Source organism: Lagopus muta, chromosome 2 (genome assembly GCF_023343835.1).
Source record: "Lagopus muta isolate bLagMut1 chromosome 2, bLagMut1 primary, whole genome shotgun sequence".
NCBI classification, from domain to species: Eukaryota; Metazoa; Chordata; class Aves; order Galliformes; family Phasianidae; genus Lagopus; species Lagopus muta.
In genome coordinates this window covers 56,344,462-56,371,326 of record NC_064434.1, presented here as the reverse complement: position 1 = coordinate 56,371,326, position 26,865 = coordinate 56,344,462, and the positions used below count along the sequence as shown (strand labels likewise).

Sequence of the window (26,865 nt, the reverse complement as noted above, 5' to 3'; positions counted from 1 at the left end):
AGACGTGATGCCCCCAAATAAAACCAGAATAATTTAATTAGAGAGAACGCTGCTTTCCATCTGCTGTTAATCAGTGTTGACACCTGAGATTCCTTTTGTGTTCAACCCTCATTAGGCCCCATGAGACCTGCTGGCACCACGTTCTTCCCACTGGTTTCTGCTCACATGGCATTCATGCACTCAGCTGTCCTGTGTGCAGCAGAAATCAACTGTAGCCTAGGTTGTGGAGTCATCCATCAGTAACTTGTTTGGGCTGAGGTCTGAAGAAAGGTGCTTTGGTTCTTTAAAACACCAGGTTGAGTTGCTTTTTTGTATATATGTATATATACATACACATAGCTTTCATGGAAATCTTGAAGAAGAAAGCCTTTTTCTTTGCTTCACAAATGAGAAGAATTAGTGACTTGCAATTTTTTGCTCGAGCATCACCACTAAAAGCACTTCCTGCAGCCCTTAATTCCTGTGTGTGCCGCTCAGTCTTTGCTTTGTGCCCTGCTGTCTGCAGACTTGTCCCCAGCTCCTGCAAGGTGCACCAAGGAGCTTCAGAAGAACTACGAGTAGTGTGGTTTCCTTCTGACTTCCCTCTGTGCCCAGGCTAAAGCCACATGTGAGAACTACTGTGATTCAGAATGTCTTGTTCCCACTCTTGTGACCTCAAGGTGCTCACAGAAGGCACAGCAGGCCTCTCCCAGGATCCATCCTGTTTCTTTCATCAGCTATGGAGGGGATGGAGCTGCTGCAGGGCAGACAGGGTCCCTGCTGCCTCTTTTCCCCAAAGACCTTTCCATGAAAAATGTGGGACCATGCTCCTCTCTTTATCACACAACAGGCACAGACCCTCAGGCCCAGTTAAATAGTGGCTGTCAGCACACATAGGCTGAATTGGCTCTTTGGGGAGTACCTGTCCTGACAAAGATCTGCTTGCCTCTCGGGCTGAGCCCATTTCCCCTCACACCACAGTTACACGCTCTAGCGACGCAGTGAGAGCACGCTTCAGACTTTACTCTTCCTACCTTGGGGTCAGCCTCACTACAAGTAACCACCACCCGCAGCCCTGCTCAGCCGGCAGCCCCACTCTCCAGCCCATCTCCCCCCGAGCACCGGAGGGTAGGGAAGCGGAGGGGCGGTAGCTTTTTCCCTGTTCCCCCGCTCCGGGCAGAAGGCGGCCGCCCCGGGGAGCCCCTGGAGCCGGGGGCAACGGCAGGGCCGGGCCCGTACCTCGGCCGTGAGCTGGCCGGGAAGGGTGAGGCTCTGGAAGAGGCTCCAGTTCGGAGAGCCACAGGTAGGCGGCGGCCTCTTTTTCTCTTCCCAGGTTCGCGGAGGCTTCCCCCCCCCCCCCCCCTCTCTCCTCCTCTCGCTCCAGCTCTCGCTTTCCGGGTTGGGAGTTCGGTGCGCTCACAAAAGTGCCTGCAGCGGCGCGGGGTTCCCCAGGTGGGGCTGCTCCGGGCTTTTCTCTCCCCTCCTCCTTCTCTTGCTCTCCTCCCTTTCTCCCTGGCCGCTTTCCCTCCTTTGTGGCCTCATCCAGAGCGCTCAGCCCCCCTCCCACGCTTCCTCCTCTCCGCTCCGGGGACAGAAACCCGGGCTTTTTCCTGTCTCCCGGCCGCAGGGCAGCACAGCGGGCTCTCCCCGTGCCGGCGGCCGCTCCGCTCCCTCTCGTCCACCCACATGGGTGTCGCGCGGGGCCCCCCCTCCGCTCGGCGGGCGGCGGCGGCGGCTCTCCCCGAGCCCCAGTCCCGGCCTCGGCGCGCGTAGCGCGGCGCCCTCCCGCTCTGATTCATTTGTTGTTGTTGTGCTCCCTCCCTCTCTCCTCTCCTCTCCCTCTCCCTCTCCCTCCTCTTTCTGAACTTTCGTCGCCGCGGCCGCTTGGCGGGCGAAGACTTTCCGCGCCGGGGACGCCCAGCTTCTCTCCCTCCAGCCCGCCGTCCCCGGTCGCGATGCCGTTCCCCCTGCGGACCCTGGAGCCTCTGAAGCTGTGCAGGTTGGAGGAAGGCGACGGCGCGGAGCGGGGCGGCCCGGCGCCGGGGGACCACGCCGGAGCGGCCGAAGGGGGCGGCGGGCGGCGGCGCGGCGCGGTGCCGCAGTTCGGGGCGCTGGAACAGGTCAGCTCGTACGCGCTGGTATCGCTGCTTATGCAGCTCTCCGACCTGTCCCGCTGCGCCGGAGACATCTTCGGAGGGATCCTGAGCGAGGCGGACACGCTGTGCCACCGCAACGCCCGGCTCCAGCGCCGCCTGGGAGCCCTCGAAGCTCTGCTCGCACGCCTGGACCACCGCAAAGTGAAGATCCGTGAGTGACTGCGGGGAGCGGGCGGGTGCGCGGGGTTCGGGCTCAGCCGGGCTCCTGACAGCGCGGCCACCGCTTAGCTCTGCTGGGTGTGTGCGGGCACAGCTCGGTAAATGGAAACCTGGGTGCAGTTTCCAGCTACTTCTGTAGTTCTCCTGAGCTCGTCTCTTGACGAGGAGGGTCTGCTGCGTGCAGGCACATCCCACGTCTGCATGTGCAGCTTCTTACATAGCATAGGTCCAGGGCTGACGGGCTGGAGAGGTGTTTCTTAGATTCTTGTATGAACCTGATGCTGGCCCTTAGAAGCGAGGGGCTGTATGACTGCACAGAGTTACAGAAAAGCGGTGTCTTTTCCCAGTTCAGTCTGGCTTTGGAAAAGGATCATGTGAAAATGGTATGTGCTCCGTGTGGTTTCAGTGGTGTGTGTCCCTGACCCTGCAGAAGTGCAAGATGGCTCTCAGCATCAGCATGGCATTCTCAGTGTGTTGGAAGCGGTCATAAATCCTAAGAACTGAGTTCCAGCAACTGCAGAAGATCCCCAGGGTGTAAGCCTTGGTGAGACTAGTGCTCTGAGACCATCAGTTGGCCCCATTGAAATGAGGGTTGGAAGCCTGCTTTGCACATGGTGTGCTTGTGAACAAATTTGGTCATAAACTCCTTTTACAGATAAAGTTCAAAGAGTGTGGACTCTGTAACTCACCTGTTGCATTGCAGAGTTATTACTTCTGCTGTTCCTTGTGCTGTACTTCAGCTGATTCCCTCTTGCTTTCAGAGGAGGAAGCTCCCGTTGCTCTTAACAGAAAGCTATTTCTGTGATTTGTGACCTTTAAGTGACAGTTCTGTGATAACATTTGACTTTTTGGACCTTTGTAACTGTCTGATAAACTTCAGGTGCTTTTCTTTCTCACCGAGACAGGGACATTTTCCTTTGACAGTGTTGTTATGTTGGCATGGTATGGTGCATACAGACATAAAGTGAGGAGGGTGTTTCCTACTGGGGATGCCTGCAGCAGGGTGCTGCATTACATCAGTGCCTAGATAAATATATTCAGCTTTATTTCTCTGCTGTAAACAGGGAGCGTATTGCTAAGCACTGTGCAGCCCATCCATAGGGAAGGGTGAGATGAGGCACCGTGCAAACCCTGACATTTTGTATGTGTCAGATGTTTGGTTGTTGTATTCTCTCTTGGTCATCAGTTTGCACAAGCCATTTATTTGCTACTTATATTTTTTTATTATAACTCAGTTCTTTGAGCTAAGCCTGCTATTGCTTTTAATTTGATGGTCATTGCACCCAAGCTGGGTGCAGTTCCTGTTTGGCTTTCTCCATTTGGTTTAAATTCTTCATTAGGGAGTGTCTCTGCTGTCAAATTTAATGTTGCTACTTAGCAGTTGTGTTGCTGCTAGCATTTACTTTGCAAAGAAATTTCTCAACGGCTTTAATAAATGAGATATTTCTAACCTTGTTAAAGTTGTGTGAATGCAGGCTTCTCATAAAGGACACGTATCAGTCACGAGGAATTGATCTGTAGGCTAACCATGTTGACATAGAGTTGCACATAAAGACCTGTCCATTCTCTTGTTACGAGCTTTATTCATATTGCAGTCTGGCAATATGGATATCAGTGAAAGGCTCTTCACCAGAGGGCGGTGGGCATGGAACAGACTGCCCAGTGACCACTGCTATGACAGTGGTCATAGCCCCAAGTGCTGCAGTTCAAGGAGCATTTGGACAGGGCTGTCAGACATAGGATTTGGATTTTGGGTAGTGCCGTGTGGAGCCAGGGGTTGGATGTGGTGATCCCTGTGGGTCCCTTCCAGCTCAATGTACTCGATGATGTTGTGATTCTGGCCACGGAGATGGAGTGGGATGAACAGCTATAGTGAGCAGTGCGAACTCCTCTGTAATGGAAGCTGTCACAAGCTGTCTGCAAATGTAACCCTGTTGCTGGCTTTAAATGTAAATATCTCAAAAACGGTGAGGAAAAGTGAATTTATGTGGGCTTTGTTTGGAAACAGTGGCAGGGGTTGGTTTTTAAATTATTTTTTTACACTTACATATGTGAAGACACAGAAACTTCATGGAGGAAGCTGCTGGAGTGGGACTGTAAGAGGGCCAAGGGTTATAAGGCAAAATAAACTACATTCACTTTTAACAGGCTCTTGCTCATAAATGTTTTCTTGTGCAGACTAAAATATTATCTACTGTACCTCTTGTGGCATACAGGCCGCTGAAACATGATGTTGTGTCAGATGATTTAAGTATCCCAGTCTGGCTTTTTACTGAAATGAGGGGATAGGAGATTGTACACCTGCTTTTTAGATCATGGGCAATTTCCACTTGAAAAAATGGTTTGTGTTCTCTTTGTGGGGCCCAGGCAATAATTTCCTCTTAAAGCTGAAGTTCCTGGGGTGGTCCCAGCATGATTTCTTCATGGCAAGGACCAGAGGACAAGCAAACTTCACATATGGATCCCAATCATTCCTTAGGAAGTAGCTGTGGGCTGGCAGCTAGTGTAAGTTACTCTCTGTGTGTTCCTGATGTTTGGGAAAGTACATACTTTGACAACACGAGGGGTTTTTGTGTGTATTATCATAATTCCATTTCAAAACAGAGCTTCCATGCAGTGTCCTGCAGTAGCACGGGTCTGTGAGTGCTCACCATGGAACCATGATGTGCACATGACGCAGGGGGAGTGGGCATAACAAATCTTTGTCTTCAGTGAGTCACTCTGTACACTCATGAACACTACCCGTGTGTCTGGCTGCACAGTACATGTGTGTAGGATCCATGTGCTCCTCAGTGCTGCTATCGGATGGATGGTACCAGGCATTGGACCAGTAGCTGTCGGCTATGTCTTGAACCATCTCTGCTGATTCTCTTCTATTACTTGCTCTTTGGTATACTTCAGTGAAAGCACTGAAGTCTTCACTCTGCCCCGTGCAGAAAAACATTATAATTTTGATACATCATATGATTTACAGTAGCATTGATAAAATTCTCTGCTGCAGTAGGTGCTACATATTTGTAGCCCTCACAAGGTGAAAACTTCCTCAAGAGGAGCTGGGTTTCTGTAGTGCCCATCAACTGGGAGGCCATTTTCCAAGTGTTCTATACTGGCGTACTGACTGTGTGTAGGTAGCAGTTTCACCTGTGCTTTGGGATACTCAAGGCAGCTTTCAACTGTACGTGATGTCAGTGATGATTGCTTTTTCCGGGGTTCACCACTGGCAATGGGATGCACTGGGATCGTTCATCTCTCCCTGGTTGGGTTTGGCTGTCCTAACCCTTATATTCATGATGGCTGAGATATCTGTGTTTATGATCCCTGACTTAGAGACTGATGCTTGACTCTCTTACTTTGATTTGAGGATATTTTTAAGGCCATTTGGTAAAATGACTTCCTGACACTTATTTGAGCTTTGCATGATGAGCTGGATGTTGTGCCATCAGAAGGAAAGTCAAAATATGAGACATGTCCCTGAGGGGCTGATGACTGGTTTATAACTCAGGGCAGCGGGAGGCACTGAGGACTCAAGGTGGCTCATGACATTTCAGTGCTGTGTGCAGCCTGCAGAATTAATTAGATTCAGTAGATTTTTGACACTCTTTCATCAGGTTTTCATTAAGTTTGTGTACATTGTTGTTGTGCGTGGTACTTTGTCACATGTTTCCAGCACGCAACTGCAGCAACATGGTTTGCACCATGGAGCTTGCCTAGCAGCTTTGTGTTTTCTAGGCACTGTGCGTCTGTATCTGTGACCTCACATTAAGTGATGTTGTTTTTCTTACTTTCCATTCCTAAATGTCAGGGTGGGTGAGGACAAGTGCCTCTTTGAAGTGATCAGAGCTTGTTAAAAGGTGTGTGATGGCAGCAGAGAAACCTGGCATGAATTACAAGGTCAGCTCTTGGGAAATGTTGTGAGGCCTTCAACAGCCATTGTTTTTATAGTGAACAAAGAAGGACATTTTTCCATTACTATTCATCCTCCATCATCAGATTATGCAAAAATTAATATTGCTGCTGTTTTCTGTGAGTCCTAATGGTTGGGCAGACTGTAAGGCTGTTCTTCTGTTGTCTGTGCTATTTATTTCAGTCTTTCTGGAGAGATGTTTTGGGAGATATGCTCGGAGGTTAACCTAATGACAGCTTCTGGTTCAGCTCCTCCAGTTAGTAGGGCAGGGTTTGGTCAGTTTTGCCTCCTCTTCTAATAAGAAGAAACTGATCCTGTGGGAGGGAGGAAATGCTCCCTCCTAATTAGCGCTGTTGTTTGAAATCTTTCAGCGTTTGGTTTTAAAGGCACAGCTTGCTCATTTGATGTTCATGAAGAATGTGCGTACAGATATCTGTTTATTCAAGTTTAACACATTAATGAAAGAGAGCAGGGAGGTTGGGAAGGGTGGCTTTCCATTTGTCTGCATGATGTAAGGACAACCCAGTTTACGCTTCATCTCCTGCTATTTTGTTTAGTAAGTATTTTCCACTCTTTGTGTGTAAGGCAGTCCTGGAGCACGTTTCCTGCTTTAGCTGAACAGGAAGCTTTATTCAGCTTATTCCTAGGGAAACCCCTCCTCCATCCCTTGCCTTAAAAGCGAGCGCTATTCAGGATGGGATCTGCAGCAGGCAGGACATGATCTGGCTGCAGACTTGCTGGGCTTCCCGTAGCATTTGGTATAAGGAGAGTGGGTACAAGACATCCATCAGCTCAGTGTAGCAAAAAGAGACCTTGAGAGAACACAACCACACACACACACAGAGGAAATATAGAGGATAAAAAAAAAAAAGCAAACGCCATAGTGTGTGCTGTTGAGGATGCTTTAGCAAAAGAGCCTCCTTTTCAACAAAATTCTGTTCTAACAATATATTGTTCAGATTTTTCACATGACCATGCGCTGTGGTATTCTCTCTGTTGCTGCACGATAGGAAGATTCAGCAACGAAGTTCATTCCATGAAGAGCAGTGAATTGCTAAGTTCTTGAAAGGAAGAAATCTTCTCTTTTACCCCATTGTAATTATTTAGATTGCTGCTTAGAGGCAATATAACTCTTGCTTTATTTAGCTAGTGCAAGACTAATTATCTGTGGAAATTCAACCTGATCCAAAGGAGATTTCATTTGAAATAAGCAGGAAGAAAGCCTGTTAGGGACAGATTTCCCATGGGGACAGTGGGCCAAGTCGCTGTCCTGCAGAGTGGCAAAGCTCCAGTTGAATTCAGTCTGATGAGGATTTGGCTTGCTGTTTTGAAAACAGTTGACGCTCCTTGGCTGAAATCTAGAGCGGCTTTGTGCGTTGCTCAGAACCTTTTATGCAACACCTATGGACATTTATTTCCGTAGATCTTATGATTGGCTGGATCGTTCAGGAAAGCAGTGTTTAGGAGAGGTAGTTAATGAATTCAACGTTCTTGTGTTTGGTTGTTTCTTATTGGAATCTATTTTGAACATTCCTAGATATTTTAGGATATAATAAAATGTCCTCAGAAGTTTCTCTTCTTATTAACATTGGCACAGTCTCAGTTTGGTTCAGGGAGAGCTAGTAATCTTGGTCTTGTGGGCTTCTCTCCTAAGCTGCTAATATGAAGTTCCTGCAGAAGAGGCTTTTTTTTTTTTTTTTTTTTTTTTTTTTTTTTTTTTTTTTTTGATTAACCTATTAACAAACATAAAACAACACAGTGGAAGCCACTGAAATTCCTCAAAACCTCTGCCTTGGAACTCAATCTGACCTCTAACTGGTGGAATTCAAGTGAGGTTTCCAAGGGGGATGAAGAGCAGACGATGCCACATGAAGCATTTTGTGCTGGCTGCCATCAGCCATGCGATGCTGTACCCAGCATGTCTAAGGCCATGCTCACTGCAGTACCTCTCAGCTGTTGCCATGTTTCTGGGTGAAGGAGAGAAAGTTTTCCTTTCTTCCATATCCTTTTTCTTTTTCTTTTTCTTTTTTTCCCCCCCGCCCTACATGTTCAAGTCAGTGATACTGGAATAAAGACCTGTGTATTGGTTGGAACTCAGTCAGTGCTGAGAGTTTTGTGAAGCTTGCCCTGTACCTTAGCTAATGAGAGCAGCTGAAACATACAGAGAAATGGTCTAGTTACTGTAATGATCAGCCTGCGTTTGCTCCTGGAGAACTCCTTTTTGCACAACTTTGAAATGAGGCTGTCCTCTGTGGTCTGACAGACCAGGGTTGTTGTCTATTCTTGTGATAGGCAATGATGAAGGCATCCTGTGTTACTCGGCCCCCTGAATTCCTGTTTTTCCTAAACTGCCTTGACGGCTGCCTCTGAAGAGCTGGTATTAGCACAGTGCAAGCATGAAGGCAGATTGAGAAATAGGAGGAATTTAAAAACGCACATCGAGGGCTTGGCAATTATGCAAAGTCCCAGTTTCTTCTGTAGTCATAAACTAGTTATCAGAAGAGAAGATCAAAGCTGTCCACCCTAAGAGTTAATGAGATCAATTAAACATGTTAATTAAATGTTGTTCTCGGCGTTAGGCTTGATGTGAAACCTGCTGATTGGATGGTAGTGCAAGAGAGCCTGGGTGACATGCCAGTTAAGAGACTGGAAAAAATGTCTTTGTACGTGTAGGTTAAGCACAGATTAATGTGGGAGGACTTGGCAAGTTGTTTGTATTTATATTGTGCTGTGTTTTAGTAGGGCAGGGCTTCTTCTAGCTTTGGGCTGTCTTGGTTTTTTTTTTTTCCTTTGTCATTTCTGAGTTACAGTGCTTTATGTTAGGCTTTATTTATTTATTTATTGGTCTCTTGTCCTTTAATCAGTGGAGTATGTATGAGTCTTTTTTGCTCTTTGAGAATTAGGAGTACTTAGAATATGAGCATTTAAGGTCCTGCTTAATGTGGTTTAGCTTGCATCACCTCTCCATCTCGAAGCAGGGTAGTTAGGCCAGCAGAGAGTCGGCATATAATTACTTTGCCATAGCTCCTCAGGATAATTTCCCTAATAAAGCCACTGGTCTACACACTTTTGTTGTAGGTTAAGGCCTGGTTTTTTTAATATATTTTTATTTTTATTTTCCATCCTTTTTTTTTATAGTAGGTCAAGCTTCCCACCCCATGCGCATACTGTGCTGAGCTGCCCCTCCATTCCCAGTGCCCATCCTGCCTACTCTAAGCATGGACAGCCTGTGATGACCTCTGCTCTTTGCTGGCCGTGTTGTTCCCTATCCCCAGCTGCATCTCTCCATCCCGACATACAACATTCTGCATGTCTGCTAGCTGGCAGTTCGAGAGGAAGGAATTGAGGGATTGGAATATGGTGACAGATGGGGTGATGTTTGGTGGAGCCATTTCATATCTCTCAGCGTTTACCCCAGTGTAAGGCTTTTTGTGCTTAAATGACATTTTAATGTTTCAGCGTGTTTAATTTCCCTAACCTATGCGTGAGCAGCAGGCCTGCTTTAGTCTGGAATTTAGTATCTTGACAACCAGTTAAGTTACTTGATTGGATATTTCTTGTACTGTAATCAGGCTTCAGTTTAACTAAGTACATTCTGATTCATCTAAGATTGTAATTTCTTAAATTGACTTAGCTCCCACATTTCAGACATTAGGACTATAACAGATGCCTCCTGAAGTAAACTGGAAATATGTTTGCTCACTGTAGTTGTAAATTTTGGCTGCTTAATTTTTCTACCAGCAATAAGTAATAATGGAAGTTATAATGGAAAAAATATGAAGTAGGGATTCCAAGCATATTGAATAATAGTAACAACGTTTCTTATTTTTTATTGTTTTATTTTTTAAATTTATTTATTTTTTCTGGATAAATTGCCAAGTTGAAAATGAAAACAAGAGGCTTCTCCAGAGTATTGTACATGGTAATAATGTGTTGTACGTGAATATTCTTTCTTCTAATTCTTCCCTTTTTTTTTTTTTTTTTTTTTTTTTTTTTCTTTCCTAATCAAAATGCTGGCTACAGAAGAGCTCTCATCAACTTCTATGTACTGGGATAAATATTGTCATGCATTGGCTTGCTTCATATATTATTCTGGGTTGGTTGTCATATTGATAAGCTTTCCCAGCAGTTTTGGATTGAGTAAGAAAGCAAGAGCAGCCTTTCTCCTGGCAAAAAGACATTTGTATTCTGCTTTCTACTTTGGCTTTTGGCAACAGATGGAGTTCTAGTATGGGATACTCAGCAGGACTTGAGAGGAGTGCTTTGCAGGTTATCTCTAGTGGCACCTTTTGTTCTTGTATGGAAGGAAAGAGCTTCCAAGTGAATGATGTTGGCTTTTCCTTCCTATTCAATATGTAGTTGGAGCTAAGTAACTGAATCTGCTTGAACGACTTGAAAATGGCTTGAAAAACCAACTGATGTTTGGCTAATGTGGAATCTTTAAATGTTAAAAATCAAATCTCAAAATGTTGTTAGCCATGTGCTCCTTTAACAGGCTTTAAAAACGTCGAATAAGAAAAAAGGAAGCCAACTACCAAGAAATGGGAATAAGCTCTTACGAAGTATAAGTAGAATGTTCAATTTCATTAGCTGCGGCAATTGATTTTCAGTTTAGAAGAAATATAAGGCAAGCCAAACTTGATTGATTACACAGCAAGATCTGCCTTTTCCCATCCTCCTTTTATTCTTGCAAATAAAATAATTTTTTCTAATTTTTTTGTCCTTGTCCTTCATATACTGTAGACACTGACAGTGTTACTTAGTAGAAATCCAAGAATCTGCATTTCTGGAAATAATGCAAGATTGACTTTTATGTTAATGTATGTGCAAACAGTAACACAATGAAGTACAAGTGCTGCTCTGAAAGTAATGCCTCCTATTTTATTACATTGGCCCAGAACATCAGAGGTGGATGGTGGTGGTATGGCAGTAGAGGCTGAACCTTCCCAACAAAATTCAGTTACATGTTGTTGCTATGTGACAGAGGGCAGTCTGACAGAATGGCAACTGGCATGGAAGTGCGTATGAAGCAAAGGGGTGTCGACAAATTCCTTCATGCAGGAACAATGGCACCCACTGACATTTATTGACACCTGCTGAACGTTGATGGAGACCATCCATTGGATGTAGCTCAGTGAGGTGGTGAATGGTGTGTTTCAGCAGTGGGTCATCTCACTGGTGCAGATTTTTACAAGTATGTCATGCAGGCTCTTGTTCATCACTGGTAAACGCACATGGCTAATGATGTTAAAAAAGAGTGTTTTGTAGCTGAGAATTTGCTTTATCAAATAGTGTTATTATGCTCTTTGTATCTGTTGTAGTTTCCATGGAAACAAACAGGAGGCATTTGTTTTGGAGAGTCCTACCTATATGCTTGTGCTCTATTTGACACTATTTTGATTGGTACTATTGGAAAGATTCTATGTAGTATACATCTGCTGGGAACTTTGCATTTGAAATATGAGAAAGCTCTTGCTAAACTCTCTTGCCCTGGAGGTGTGAGGTATGCTGCTGCGGCCCTGCCTCCATGCTCACCAAAATCCCCCCTGGCATTGTATAGGGTTTACCTTGTCACAGGGAGGCATGCACCAGTGGTGCTTAAAGTAAATAGATGATTGCAGCTGATTTTGAAATTGTAGTCACAGTTATGATTATATAATGATTGTAATACATACTGTGCAGGGTAGTAATTGATCATCAACCGCCAGAGAAAGTAGGATCTGAAAAGATGAGGTAGGTTTCTTGCCCTGCCTTGTCCCGGTGGCAGGCTGTGGTGAGACAGGGCTTAGCTCAGCAGGAAGCCCCACAAGAGGAGGATGGGTGCTGTGCTCATCCCGAGGGGTGGTGAAGCCGTAGCCTTGGCCTCCTTATGATGGCAGATTTCCTTAAAACGTTAAAAAGAGCTTATGTAGTATGGCCACAGCACAGATTTAGCTGTGAGCACAGTGCTCATTGCCCCAGGAAAGTCTAGTCTTAACACATACAAAATGAGCTAGAAGATGCATTTTAGTTGTGCGGTTTGGAAAGATTTGTGTTGAAGAAAACAACATTTTGTGATAGTTATGGGTCTTCTTGAAGTCTAGAGGAGGAGCAGGTAATTAGAAATCCACCGAGTGTCAGCCTTAGGTGAGTACCACAAACTCACGAAGCTCTAGGTATTTCTTTAGTTTGTCACATTACAAAAGCCCCTGTTTGTTCTGAATCTGTTACAGAGACACTGCATTTTCTTGATGGAAATGAAGACCAAAGCCATCTGTAGTACTTGTTATCTTGCTTGCTCCCTCTCACTGCTGGGCCTGGCTCCAATTCTGCATTTTGCAGTGTCCCCTCTGTAGAGCATGGTGTATGGGATGGGAGAGAGTGTGACACGTTGTTCTGGCTCTGCTGCTCCAAGAGAGCGTGTTCTCCTCTCCCTTCCCTTTTCCCAACACACACAATACAGTACATTTTTCTTACTAGCCATTTTGTTACTGTTAGTAACCTTGCTGGTGAGAGAGCTGTGAAACAGTCTGGAAAGGGATACAGCTTCTCAACAGCAGGATGAAGAGTACATAGTTCAGCTTTCCACATAATGTGCTACAAGTTAACACATCAAATACTTAGATAATTGAAATACATTATGCAGTACAACTGGTAGAAAAAGGAATTAGATCACAATGGTAAAAAGCATTTCTTCATTTAAACTTGTCAGTTTGGCATGTTTGTGCTTAATTTGTTTTGTCACCAGTTTTGCGACGCTATAACACGTAACATATTTCTAATTTAAGTTATTGGTAGTGGCTTATAAAAATAAAATATAAATATTTCCCCAGAAGTGGGAAGGCACCTCTGGGTATCATCTAGTCTTACCTACTACTCACAGTAGGCTCAGATCTCAATGATGAGAGCTGTGTCCAGTTGGGTTGTGAGAATCTTATAGGTGAGGTGTACGTAATCAATCTGCAGCCTGTGCCAGCATCTGACTACCCTCACAGTTACAGTTCTTTCTTATGTTTAAGTGGAATGTCTTGTATTTCGGCTTGTTCCAAATTATCTCTTGTCAAAGCATTATAAGCAGGAATGCTAGTATACTCTTCCTTACTGGAAGGTTGGCCTGTGGGATAACTTTAATAGCCTCGGGAAAAGTTCTTCCTGCTTCTGTTGGAGGACAAGAGAATACACTTACTGATATCAGAAAGATGGAAACTACCAGGAATGGATACAGTGGAGGCTGTTTCCAGTGTCTCACCTTACAGATGCTGTTGGCAATATCTCTTCCAGAGTGGAAAGCATTCAGTGTTTGCAGGAGGAATCCTGAACAACCCTTATGCATGCCCAAGAATTTCAGTACCAGCTTCCTTTTTGAAATTCTGACAAAGATTCTTGGCTGGGTTTTTGGAAACTTTCTAGGATCTAGGTTACATTAAAACAATACCTTCTTTTTTTGCTTGTCACCAGGAGCTTTATTAAGTAGGTTAGAAAGGATACCATATAGTTCTGTTCTTCATTTTGCTAGGGACAAGCAAAAGAGCCCCATTGATAATTACAGGAAACACCTTTTTCATCATCCACAACAGCATCTGGTTGAATAAAGTAGTCCCCCAGTAGCCTGATTTGCTTTTAATTGATGCATTTTCTTATCCTTCCCTTAAATAAGTACTCTTTTAGGCTGAGTTAATTGGCAGAATTTTATCCACTTGATGGTACTTTAAATGAAATCTGTGATTTAAGTGCTAAATAAAAATCTGTTGTGGGGGGAAAAATAGCTTTATGTATATACATATACACATATTTATATATATATATATGTCAGACTGTAGGATGTCTTACATAAAATGTTACTTACACACATGGATGGTAAGCTATTACTATGCCTTTTTTTTTTTTTTTTTCCCCTCTCAATGAAAGTATATAAGCTCTACTTAAAGTATCCATGTGAAGGAAGCCAAACTGGCATCTGATAAAGCTATACTTAAAAACCTTGGAAGGATTTCTGCCATATGAAAGATGTTATATGTGAGTTCTTGAAATAAAGCTTTAAATTGGAGATTCCAATTCAAAAGTCTACCAGATCATCCTAAACTTAGGGGATTTAAATACTACATCACACTTTTCCATTGGAGTTCTGTTTTCCTACCCTCTTTTTGTATTGTACATTTAACTTGATTTTTGTTACAGCACCTCCGGGAAATATGCATTGGATAAGCTTGTAATTTCAGGTATTTGGCACCTCAGCTGCTTTCTGCTCTAAACTCTTGCAAAAATGGGGTTCACTGAGAAGTCTGGCTGTAAATATTGGAACATAAGGAAACTTTTTTTTTTTTTCCCATTATTTTGTGTCTAAGGAGAATAGTTGTAGCCTTGGAATGCATCCTGTTTTCTCTGCTGCAGTGAAACTCTTGCTTTTATTCATAATAGTTACTGCTTTTCCTTCTTTACCAAGGCTGCCTGCATCTGACCTAGGGTTCCTTAAAGCCAAAGGCTAATTGAGAGGTGCTCCTTTGTTTTTACCACGGAGGAAAAGATTTTTTTAAAAAACAGCTAGTATTCCCTGTGGCGTTTTCAATCAAACCTTGAGACTCTGCGGAGAAAGCAAAACAAAGCACAAACAAAATACAACAACAAAACGACTAATTGACTTTAATTGTCCAAACTATGAGGAAACCAACTATAAATAAAGGTGCTGTATCCTAGATGCATGCATTCTCGTTTCATTTTTCTGATTTGTATCATTAAATCAAGAACTTAATCTGCGGTCATTTTTAAGTTGATAATATTCCTTGATACGCATTTTTATATAAAGAGATGGTGTAGCAAAAAGTCTCATTTTGTGTGTTTCTTGTTTGCCTTTAAGATCAGGAAGACACAGAGGGCTGAAATCCTGCTTTGACTTATGATTTACATCAGTTTTGGCCTCGAGTTGCCAAGTATTAACTTGGAACGAAGGGCTATATCTAAGTGGCTGATGGATGGGTTGTGACAGTGAAGTTCTCCTCCCTTGTGTTCACATCCTTGGAGCTCAGTTCCTGGTTAAATTGGAGCCTTGTCTTCACATTCAAAATCCTGCTTGCTTCAGGAGAAGTTAAAAATGCTGAGGTTTGCATTTTGTGTCTGTAATAGTGAAGAGGTAAGAGAGATAGGGAAAAAAAGGAGGTGAAAGGAATGTAGGTAACCTTTTTTTTTGGGGGGGGGGAGAGGGGAAGGTGATTATTTCCTCCAAAGTTTCCTAATGCAATAGTTTTTTTGGATTGATGTCTTGTCTATCTATGGTATGCAAAAAGTTTTTATATTCCCTTTATATTGCTTTTACCTTTTCCTTGCAAACACTTTGTGTGTGGGTTGTGGTACATTTAAAAAAGAAAGAAAAAACTACCAGAAAAAGATCTTTTTTTGCCCTATCTCTTTCCAGTTGTTCCACATTTAATTCAGTAGTTCAAGTTATAGCAGGTTCATGTTTCAGCAAAATTGCTCAGATTACCCATCATTCTTCCTCTCTGAAATGTTGTAAAAACAGAAAAGGGGTTAGTTTGAGAGGAGAGGGAATCATCAGCGGTGGAAAAAATAGTGTGGACTTCTGCCAGCTGTCTGGGGTGTCCTGAAATCAGAAAGTGGGTGGCTGCCCGTGCTGCTGTAGTTAGTTGGTGTTTCCTTTGCATTTAATTATTATTACTTTTGTGCGTGTGTCTAACTGGATGGAGAAAATAAAGTGGTTAGAGCAGAAGGCACAAGTTGTAAAGGAAAGAAAAAAGATTATCTTGGGAGGTGAACATCAATGACATTGAATTAATGAGGTTCTGTCCTGTGCAGCCATCCTGCAGCTAAGTTAGATTAACACGTGTGTTGTCTTACTGTTGTCAGTGCAGTTTTTGTATGTATAAACCCACAAGAATGGGAGGAGAAAAGGTGCATTTTGTTTTGCTGGAAGGAATTTTAAGGGCAAAAATAGTGAAAAATCCATAAAAGTTAAAATGCTGTGAGTGAAATCCTATGAATACTATTGATGCTAGAGGGCTCAGGGTTGCCAGCATTCCCATGGAACGTCTAATAACGACCAGCACTCTTGTATTGTAAGCTTGCAGGATCTCCTCTATTATAATGATTTAAGACTTGTCTGAAGGCTAGGGTCTTCCATGTCTTCCTCTACCATAGGAGTTTAGTCATTTTCATTTGAGAAATTCAGAAAGGCTATGAGAATTCAGAAAGGCTTTAGTCAGTTTGGCTTTCGTGCTCAGTACATCAGTGGCCAAATTTATCCACTAGATCTGAGGAGGAAGGGCTAGGGATCTCATAAACACACACTGGTTGAGGTTGGCAGCCTTGCTCAAACAAGGCCTCCCAGAGCAGTGTGCCCAGCACCATGTCCAGGCAGCTTCTGAAGATCTCCAAGGAGGAGACTCCACAACTTCCCTTTGAATGCCTCGTATTTTGCAGACTTTTTATGCTGTTTTTGAGGACTAATAATGGAAAATGAAAGTAATTACATTATTTTCTGTGTATTCCATACATTTGTATATACAAGGCATTGTTTTTCATAGAATTTCATCCCAGCGTTATGTGAAATTAATATTTTTGTGATTGTTGTCTCATTCTGGTGCCCTAAAGAAGTTCACATCAGTAACTTCTCAATTGATCAATACTGGATTGGTTCAAAGCTGTCGTGAGTTACCTGTTCACCTGCTCAGCTATGCATATGCCGAAGACACTCTCTGCCACAGTGTAATTAATGTTTGCTCCTTTAAATCCAGCTTGTGCTGGCAGTCCCCTTGCTAGCCTGCTGATTAATTCCCATGCTGACATCTTTCCTTCTGCTTCAACAGTCCTCAAAAGCCTTCCTCAAAAATCCCTGCTTCGATTAATTCCAACACCCCTTTGCAAACAACTTAAAGGATGTTTTTACCACAGGAATTGGTTAAGGATTATAATGTACACATACCTCAAGAAGCAGTTTCGGTCTGTCTGTCTGGGAATTTCTTTGGAGAGAGTCAAATGCTTTTTGATTTCAGCTAAGTAAATTTCACAAAAGATGTATATATGATATCCGGAATGATTAATAGCTCTCAAATACTCACCCCTGCTAAGTTATACAGTATGAATCTCTGAAGAATTCCTAGTAAAAAGTTTGTGAATGGTAGACATTAAATGTCTGCAGTGGCTTTTGAAATTTTATATGTGGAAAGCGCTAATGGGAAAAATATTTTACATAGCTCCTAAGGTAAAGATAGGGTCCAGAATTTTTTAAGGCCTTGAGTTTTAAATCAGTGGGAGTTAAACTTAGAGGTTTTCCTATAAATCGTTCCTCATGCTTCTGGCAGAGCAAAAATTGAACGTATTCAAGGAAATTAGATTAAGGCTGAGAAGTAAAAAATAACAAATGGAAAGGTGTGTGCCTCATTCTAACTGCTGCATGTGAAAATAAGCTATAAAATATGTCAGGTTGTATGATAGGGTGCTATTTCTTAGTACCTCAGCATGGGATTCATTATTTTTTTATTTTTTAGCAGCAGGATGATTAACACTTTTTTTTCTTGGTTACACTGGTCCTAAATTTTGCAGTGCTTTCACTTGCAGCTCAGAAATTGGAAATGAACAAACACTTAAAGAGCATTGAGGATAGTATCTCTGATCTGACCATGGAAAAATTTTCAGTTATGTTCAGAAAATTTGAAGTGAAATCTGAAAGTTTACTGTACCTGTACTAATAACAAGGTCCTAAAAGCATCAGAAAAGTTGGAGTTTTATTTAGTTTTGACTGAAAATGGAGGTTGTAGCAGTGTAGGCTTCCTTAGACGGTTGCAGGTAGAGGAGGTTGCTTCTTGTCCTGGAGCACTGGGGCTGGAGACTTGACTCAGGAGACCTTTCGTAGTGTGCCTGCTGAGTGCAGGAGATGAGTAAAATCAACAGTTTCAGTGGTTAGGTGGAAAGGAAATAGAGTAAAGCATTTGTTGTGGTAAAAGAAAACATACCTGAATGCATGCACAAGTGAGATCTCCAATCCAGATAGGCATACAGCCTGTTCTTATCTTGCCTGTGTTGCTCATCCTCCTAGCTGCCTCAGAAAAAGCTTTGAATGATGAGGCAGCTGGTGTGCCAATATTGGCCCACACAGTGTGTGCTGCCATGGTTGTGTTCTCTTCTGTTTGTCCATCACTCGTTGGTCAACATCTTGACTGGTACCATGCCAATCATGTTTTCTGCCCTGTTTACATGGCATTAGTGGCTTTTAGGTCCAGCCGCGGTTTTGCCTGCCAAAAAGCAATGGGTGGGCCATGGGTGGGACCACTCCTGCTGCAATTGCAGACTAATATCTTCTCTGATGCTAAGAAAAAGTGAGTGTTGGTGTGAATAAAAATAAAATGAGACCTACTATGACTGAGATGAGCAGTACTGAGTGCAGATGACCTACTTGCTGACATGGTATTCTGCCTGGCAGTGCAGGCTGCCCTGCTCCTGTAGCAGGAGATTTTGCAGGGACAGGAATTGTTTCCAGACCTTGAGACATGGGGATGCTGTGGTAATCAGGCTTGCATAATTAGAAACAATGAGAACTTTTGCTAGTGTAAGAATGCAGTGCAGTGTTTTTGTTTTATTTTGGATCTTCACATGCAGAGACAGTCAGGCAAGGATGCGCTGCCATTTCTGTTGCTGGGAAAGATAGATCTTCTGCAGTGCTGCAGCTGGTGACCAGTACCTTCTCATTGTAGTAGTGGCTTTCTTGGTCTGTACTTGGTCCATATCAAAACCTGATTAGATATGTGGAAGAGTAATGTGAAGCAAGGAGAACTTGCTGTATTTGAAACAATAAAATGGTGGTAGCTCCAGCCACCTCAAGCTGGCTTGAGATGTGGATATCAGGTTGTGTCTCAATATTCAGTAGGGGAAGCAAATTTCTAACAGAACTGGAATTTGCAAAGATCTAAAAATCAAATGGACTTATTTTTTGTTCTGAGAAAAGACACTTTAGTCCACATATTCATTCATTTAAGAAGTTACTTTTTGACATTTTGGCTTGGTGTGTATGTATCAAATCAAGAGGAAGTGGCAAATTGAGGTGCTATCTATCTTGCTTCAACAAAATAGGCAAAATCACTGGCTCGTACAGAAGTGGCTAAGTACAAGTGTGGGGCACCTGGCAGCTCCTGGTGAACAAATGCACTGGACAATTTGAGGAAGTATGGCCAAATGCTGCCATTTGGAACTGTTGCCAGTTAATGCGAGTTAGAGCAGCCCCAGGTTACAGTGGCACTTGAGAGAAAAGCATTGAATGCGAGCCAGCTCTGGTATTTTCTTGGCCAGATCTCCATTGCTTTACGACCTTGTGGTGTTGGCACTACCTTTCTCCTCCTCCTCAAAGCCAGTGGCAACGTTTTAGAAAAGTATCCTATTCCAAAACAAATGTGCGCATGCAGACTTGCTGAGAAGTAGCACAAAGTGTGAAATTAAAACAGATTTTGTTATTTTGGTATAAGTTGGTTTGTAGTTTATGTAACCACTCCCAAAATATATAGTAAATGATGTTTAAGTGTAAGGCCTCTTATTTTCTTTAATAAATGGTTTTGAATTTGTCCTGACCTATATTGTTAATTCTATCGAGCAGTTAATGGCATGAGTGTATTTTCAGGATTTTTGCTCAGCTTCTGGCTTAATAGAACACTGCAAACAAAGATTCCATTTTTTAAAGTACATTAAGATTAAAATAGGTTTTTGGTTGTTTTTTTTTTTTCTTTTTCCAAATACCATTAGATAGTCATTTATCATCTTAACCTCAGATCTACATTGGTGATGTTTTTAGGGTTTCTTTAAAAAAAAAACAACAAAAAACAAAAACCAAAAAAACATCACAGCATTATAGGTATTGGAAGGGACCTCTAGACATCACTGAGTCCAACCCCCCCTCCCCCCGCTAAAGCAGGTTCCCTACAGTAGATTGCATAGGAAAGTGTCCGGGTGAGTTTTGAGTATTTCCAGAGAAGGAGACTCGACAACCTCTGTGGGCAGCCTGTTCCAGTGCTCTGTCACCTTCACTGTAAAGAAGTTCAGACCTCTGGGGATCACTGCTAGCTAGCTGCAGGCCTCCAAGTAGACCCTGTGCCACTGATGACAACCTTCTGAGCTCTTTGAGTCAGCCAGCTCTCAGTCCACCTCACTGTTCACTCACCTGTCCCACTCTTCCTAAACTACATTACAAGGATGCTATAGGAGACAATGTCTAAAGCCTTGCTGAAGTCAAGGTACACAACACCCACTGCGCTCCCCTCTTCTACCCAGCTGGTCGTGACATCAAAGAAAGCTAACATATTGGTCAAGCATAATTTTGCCTTGGTCAATCCATGTTGACTACTCTTGATAACCTAATTTTCTTCCACTTGCTTGGAGATGGCATTCAGAATAAGCTGTTCTGTCACTTCCCCAGGGGCAGAGGTGAGGCTGACTGGCCTGTAGTTTCCTAGTTCAATCTCCGGATCTCTCAGTCCTTAAAGTACCCTGTACTCTGTCCCAGCTCCTGCTTCTCCCAATATAAAATATTTTAAAACGTTATTTTTAGCTCAGAAGTAATACAGAAATTACAGGTTAAGTTTTTCTTACCTCCTCCTACTCCCCTGCTACCTATTAGCATGTGTGGCCTGATCTCTTGTATGGAGCTATTTACAACATTGCCAGCTAAGATTGGTTCTGGGTAATTTAATTCTCCTAAGTAATGCTATTTTTATTTTTATTTTTATTTTTATTTTTTGAAACACTGAATGTCATCTCTGCACCTTGTGTTTGTGACAAGAGTGGTGTTTTCAACCATAGCAGTTTGTCTCTAATTGACATGCCTGTTACTACACTCTTTGTAATCTCTTGAGGTACTTATTTCTGCAGTAATTGAAGTTCAGTTGAATTATTCTGAAGGTTAGCCAAGCTTGTCCTTTATGCATTGTTTGCCTGTTTTTATGGTTGTTACCTTTGTCTTTCGACAACCAAACCCTGAAGCGGACATGGCAACCAAGCCCCAGTTGTCATATTACTGAGTTTAGTAACAAAAACTGTGACAGCTATTGAGCAGTGGGAGCAGCAAGTACAGTGAGCTAGGCTAATTCGAAGCCATATGTAATGTTCACTCATACGTGGCAGTTCCTCTGGATTCAATGTATAAGGCTGTGCATTTGTTTAAGCTGGAGGAAATAAATCTGAAGATCAGCAGAGCTTCAGAAGTCATTTATTCACAAGCTGTATTTACAATAGAAAAGCTACAAGCATTTACAAAAAAACCATAATGAATTGGTCCGTGTATCTCAGTGGTCAATACCAGCTTTATGAAGTATTGTGAATGTTCTTAAGCTGTTAGCAAAGTTAGTAATGTAAGTGGAATTCTTTGGTTCTGTGCATCCCTCCCCCTTGCAAAACTGGGCAGTGTCCAGCTCCTCTAATGAACTGGGACTGACCGCTGAACTTGCATCTGCTAATTACCCATTCATTGAGGGCTGTGCTGCCCTACCATCTGTTAGTCATTATACTTTGTTTAAAAATAAAGCAGTAGGAAAAATATACGAGGGAGAAAAACAGTGAAGTATCAGTTTAGAGCACAGAATTGATAACAAATGCTGCATTTCTGGTTTCTATGCTGCCATGGAGGCCTTGTGCCTTCATACAAATAATACAAAGTCCTTTCATCACCTGCTAAATGAAGTGTGCCTGCTGCTTGCAGGTGCTTTGATTGTGTTCAGATTCTGCATGTATCAGTAGAAAGCTTTGAAAAGTCTTGGTTTTCTTTCTGTTTGTTTTCCCTTAGCTTGTGATGTTGTGTTTATTTGTTGTTGCTTGCTTGTTTTCCAGATGTGATTCTTATCATGCTTTTCTTTTGATGGCTTTTAATTTCTAAAGCACAGTGGCACAAGGAGCACTGAGATTGGAGCTGCATTGAACCAAAGCAGAGGGAGGTGGCACTGACTGCTCCCTGGGACAAGCTTGAAAGTTGTCACTGCTGGAGTCAGCAGCTGCCTGCAAGGATCTAACACAATAATGAGCTTGAGTTGAGATTTTAAGAGCAATGGCAAACAGAATTTGTGCTGTCATAGTGAGAGGGTCTTGTACTTCATTGTTTACTGTTTTCACCAAAGGTAGAATGGTTGCTGCTTGTTCCCGAACAGAATAGTTGTTTCACTATATGAACGGGTCTTCTTTGCCTAATCTGATGCAAAAGCAACAGTCATGCTCCGTGTGTGTGCCTTTCTGTTGGAGTGCTGCTCTGCAGTGTGCTTCAATCTATGCTGATTTTTGTTTCAAGCCTCTTCTGCGTCTTTTGAGTAAGTTTCAATTTTCAGAGCGCGTAAGTTATAACCTGGCATAACCTGTCTAACCATCTGTAATATGCCAGAAGAGCTTGGCGTGGTGTGTGTCAGGGAGGTGGCAGCTCTCCTTCACGGCTTCTTCCCTCTCTCTACTGTGACAGCTTAGGGAAGTGAGCCAAGCTGAGATAACTGTGAAAAGAGCCTTGTAGGAGCTCTTCATCTCCCACTGCTTACTACAAAGCTACGCATGCACAGCCGTGTCCTTGGGAGGATGCTAAGACATGGAGTTTGAACTTGACGTCCAACTTACCTTACAAGCTAAAACTGAATGCCTGAACTCAACTTGTGCCTTCCTCCTTGATGTTTTAATTTTATATGGACAACTATCAATACTTTTCATTAAATGGTGTCTTCAGACTGAAGCCTGTCTGTGTGCATAAGCTTCAGGCACTGGGCTGGTATGAAATAGCAGCTCTATCTGTTGCTCCTTTTGAAGCTAAGATTCTTGGGACCAGAAAGTATAAGATCAGGTAGGAAGCTTCCAAAACATAATAGCCCTGGAGGTAGGACACTTGATTGATTTGGGTTAATAAGAGACTTGGTCTCCAGAGTTTTTTCTGCTTTTGTCCAGTGTTTTTTTTCTTTTTTTTCCCCCTATGTCTTTAATAATAATAATACCAACAATTACTAATAGAAATTCCTGTGTTTCCAGTTCTGAGTTCTCAGTTCCATGTAGCTTAGAAGTCTAATTCCTTCACCTAGATAGCCAAGTATTTTTGGCATGTCAAAGTGGAAAGCTTTACTCCTTGTATTTCTCTAGAGTACATCTCCCCTCCCTTGCCATCACTTGTCTTTGTCTGTATGGGCTGGAATTTTCTCTCAGCTGAAAATCCTGTTTCTCTCACACACCTTGCCTATTCATTAGTTTCACCTATTGAAATTGATGCCAGACCTGTGCAGCTTGATCTACTGCTGCTATTAAATGTAAATTAAACCAGTTTTGCTCAACGTTAGTCTGTACTGCAACTCAGTGATTAAAAATGCCCAATGTCTTGGAAAAACTTGAGTCACTGAACTCCTTAGCCTGTTACAACAGTCTGCGACTTCACGTTGCAGGGGCAGAAAGCAACTGCTTTGGAGTTGAGAACACAGCAGCACAGATGCCTCCCAGATACTAAATATGTAGGAAACAGGATGTTACCCCTTCCTGTTTGCAGCTGCCTTTATAGGTATGGGAAAGGGTTTTTTAGGAGGTTGTTCAAACGTGGTGCACATCTTGCAACTAGAAGCTAGCACTCGTGTCCAAACAAGCAGGTCCACACTTGTCTTTTTGTTGTTGTTATTCTCTTTCATTTTTTTCTGGAAACTCAGAGCTTTTAGGATGCCCTGGAATCCTGCTTCCCTGGAGCTGGGGTGGGAAGGCTGCTCCTTCCTGCCTAGCCCTGCTGAGCTCTTCTTGCTGTCATTGGTTTCTTCTCTCCTTTTGCATTAAGATGAAGTTTCCTGTTCCTGCTTGATGTTTTTTTCCCCTTGCACACTGTTATCCTGTTTTCATTTCTTATATACATTTCCCTTTAGTACTGATGCTTCCTAAAAAGCTCTTCTGTTCTGGAAACATTCTGGTTGTAACAAGCACGCCCCTTAAAATTAGTTCTGTTGTTTTTTTGGTGCCTGATTTTGAAATTCCCCTGGAGGTGGGAATTTGTTATTGTTCAGCAGGCATTCCCTGTACGGTGCTTGTAAGCACAGCTTCTTACACAATTTAGATCTCAATGCTGTATGATACATAATAGATGTGCCAGGTATGAGCAGGCATATTGTTGTTTATGGTGGGTAGCTATTTAATGCCCAGCAATTATTGCTTAATTACTTCTCATTAGTGGTGGTGATGTGTTGTTTTTTTTTTTTTATCGGGTTCTACCTCTACACATGTGTTCATTTTGCAGGCTAGCATTAAAAAGTTTGATGAACTTTTGTAAGATTGCCAACCCAGTGACACTCTGGGGATATCTATCCAAGGTGTTTTGGTTTATGATCATCTTTCGGTACTTTGTCTATCCACATGAAGAAGGCATTTCTCAAAACCAGTCCCAAAACACAATCCGAACTGTGGTAAGTGCTTACTTTGTTTACAGTGTCACTAATAGAAAACTTCATTGAAAGAAAATATATAAAATTCACAGTTGTTCTTTTCCTTCTCCCTAATGCTTGCCCATATCTAGCATTGATCCTGAACACTCAAATTGTAGTCTGTCAGTAATGTAGTCTGAGCCAGGATTTCTGGAGTTTTTGCATGTTGTGGACTTCTTTGGTATCAGCATCATCAGTGCCCAGTAAATCTTTTTGCGTTTGTTGGGTAAGCATGACTTTACTGTAACTAGCCAGACTGTGATTCTAGTTGCAGTACTAGTGAGCAGACTAATCAAATATCACCTCTCCAAAAGTTGTGAGGACTGTCTAGCTAAAATTGAAGTGTTTTTCATCCTTTATGATTTGTACTGGTTACAAACTAATGTTCCGACATTTGAGGGTTGGTCAAACTGTTGATGTCATAGAATGATTTGAGTTGGAAAGGACTTTTAAGGTCATCTAGGTCCAACCCCCTGCTATAGGCAGAAACACCTCCCTCTAGACCAGGTTGCTCACAGCTCCATCCAGCCTGGCCTTGAACAATTCCAGGGAGGTGGCATCCACAACCTCACTGGGCAGCCTGTTCCAGTGTCTCACCAGTTTCACAGTAAAGAATTTCTTCCTAATATCTAGTCTAAATCTACCCTTTTCCAGTTTAAAGCCATTTCCCCCTGTCCTGTTACTACATGCCCTTACAATAAGTCCCTCCCCTGCTTTTCTGTAGACCCCCTTTATGTACTAGAAGGCCACTACAAGGTGTTGGAGCCTTAGCTTTTGTGAAGTTCATGGCTAGTTACCTGTGACTCCTACACGATGAAAGGTGTTACAGGTGTTGCAGTGCTAGCAATATTTTTGGCTTTTCTACTTTTATATGAAATGCAAAACCAAAATGCAGAGAGCTCAGTTTTAGAGTTCAGGCTTTTCACCTTCTGTAGCTTTCTGGGTACATCTAAAGTAAAAGTGGGGACATCTTGTAAGCAGCAAAGAAGCATGTCACTCTTGTATTTTAAACTTGCATATGCAGATTGTTGTCTAGTTGAATAAGCACTGGAGTAGGCTGACAAGGCTTGAACTTTAATTCAAGCTCTACCATTAATCACGCACAGAAGCAGGGAAAATGCTCCTGTATCCCCATATTCACTAGGAAATCTAATTCTAGTGAGCTAATAGGAAGCATGGAACAATTCAGTGAAGAGCACATTTCTTCAGCCCTTCCTGTTGAAATCAAGGCCTCTCTCCATTTCCTATTTTAGCCTTGTTACCATTAATAATCCCTCCAAAGTCAGTGCTGCAACTCCGAGTTTTCTGATCCAGCTGAAAGCTGTGGCTGCCTGAGAGCACGAGTTAAGTTGCTGAGCAGGGACATGGGGCAAGGTTGAGGCCCACCCTTTTTGTCTGTAATGCTGAACTGAGCTCAACGTGACGCCTTCAGCTGCTTCTCTTGTTGCTGTATTCCCCATCATGCCCCAAATTTGGGGTTTTAAATACGGTACTGTAAAAGCAACAGTAAATAAACCAGAAGCCCATGTCATGCTTTGATCCTTGCTTTCTGAGCTGCTTGTTCACTGTAAACTGTGAAGGCAGAGAGTCTGGGGAACCATGGGGAGATGTGTGCAAAGGGCTCGGTGGTGCTGCAGGAAGCCTGGAGGGAAGGAGAAATCCAGCTGAAGACATAGCAGTGAATGATACTTGGGGCAGCTGGCACTGAGGTGCCGGGGAGTGCTGGAAGGTGACTGCATCTGAGGGATGAAAGAAAGATCCAAATGAGAGTGGCAAGAGGGGAGAGAAGGAAGAGGAAAGTGTCGGTTGGTTTGATTTTAAACAAACAAGCACAAAAACTGTCAAGAAATGGAATTGCAGAGGCTGACAGAGGCTTAGAGCCTGGTTGAGATGGTGCTGGTGTGTCAGTTATTTTTTTAAGCATGGGAACAAGTGTCCTCAGTTCCAGATCTGATACTTGCAGACAAACGTCGAAGATTTCTGGTTTGGATTTTGTGGTATTGGAAAAAAAAGGAAAAAAAAAAGAAAACAAATGTTCTGCTGTGCAGGATGTGTCTCCTGACAGCAGAGGTTTTCTGCGCTGCCCTCTTAGTTCACTGTCGTGCCTGAGGTTGTGTAAGATCTTGCAGCAGAGCATAGAATTGAAATATAATCCATTCACAATGAAACCTCTGCTTCCTGATCCTCCTCAAGGACTAAATTCCCAAGACTTGAAATGTAATTATGATTATTTTAACATGCCCAACCTTGCTTACTGCCCTTTCCCAATAAATTGTTGCTGTATGTT

General features: G+C 42.9%; 1 protein-coding gene across 7 annotated transcripts in view; it reads left to right on the top strand.

Annotated features, from left to right (window-relative positions):
• Positions 1 to 1,382: 1,382 nt before the first annotated feature.
• The window catches only part of NHSL1 (NHS like 1), a 164,281-nt gene continuing 138,798 nt past the window's right edge, over positions 1,383 to 26,865 (top strand). For 4 of the 7 annotated variants that reach the window (XM_048935454.1, XM_048935453.1, XM_048935452.1 and 1 more), the window contains exon 1: positions 1,401 to 2,286. In XM_048935454.1, coding sequence (XP_048791411.1) covers positions 1,935 to 2,286 — 352 coding nt within the window. In that variant the 5' untranslated portion in view covers positions 1,401 to 1,934. Of the gene's footprint in view, positions 2,287 to 26,865 lie in introns of all 7 variants that reach the window. The other 3 variants (XM_048935451.1, XM_048935461.1, XM_048935462.1) reach the window with 3 other exon arrangements.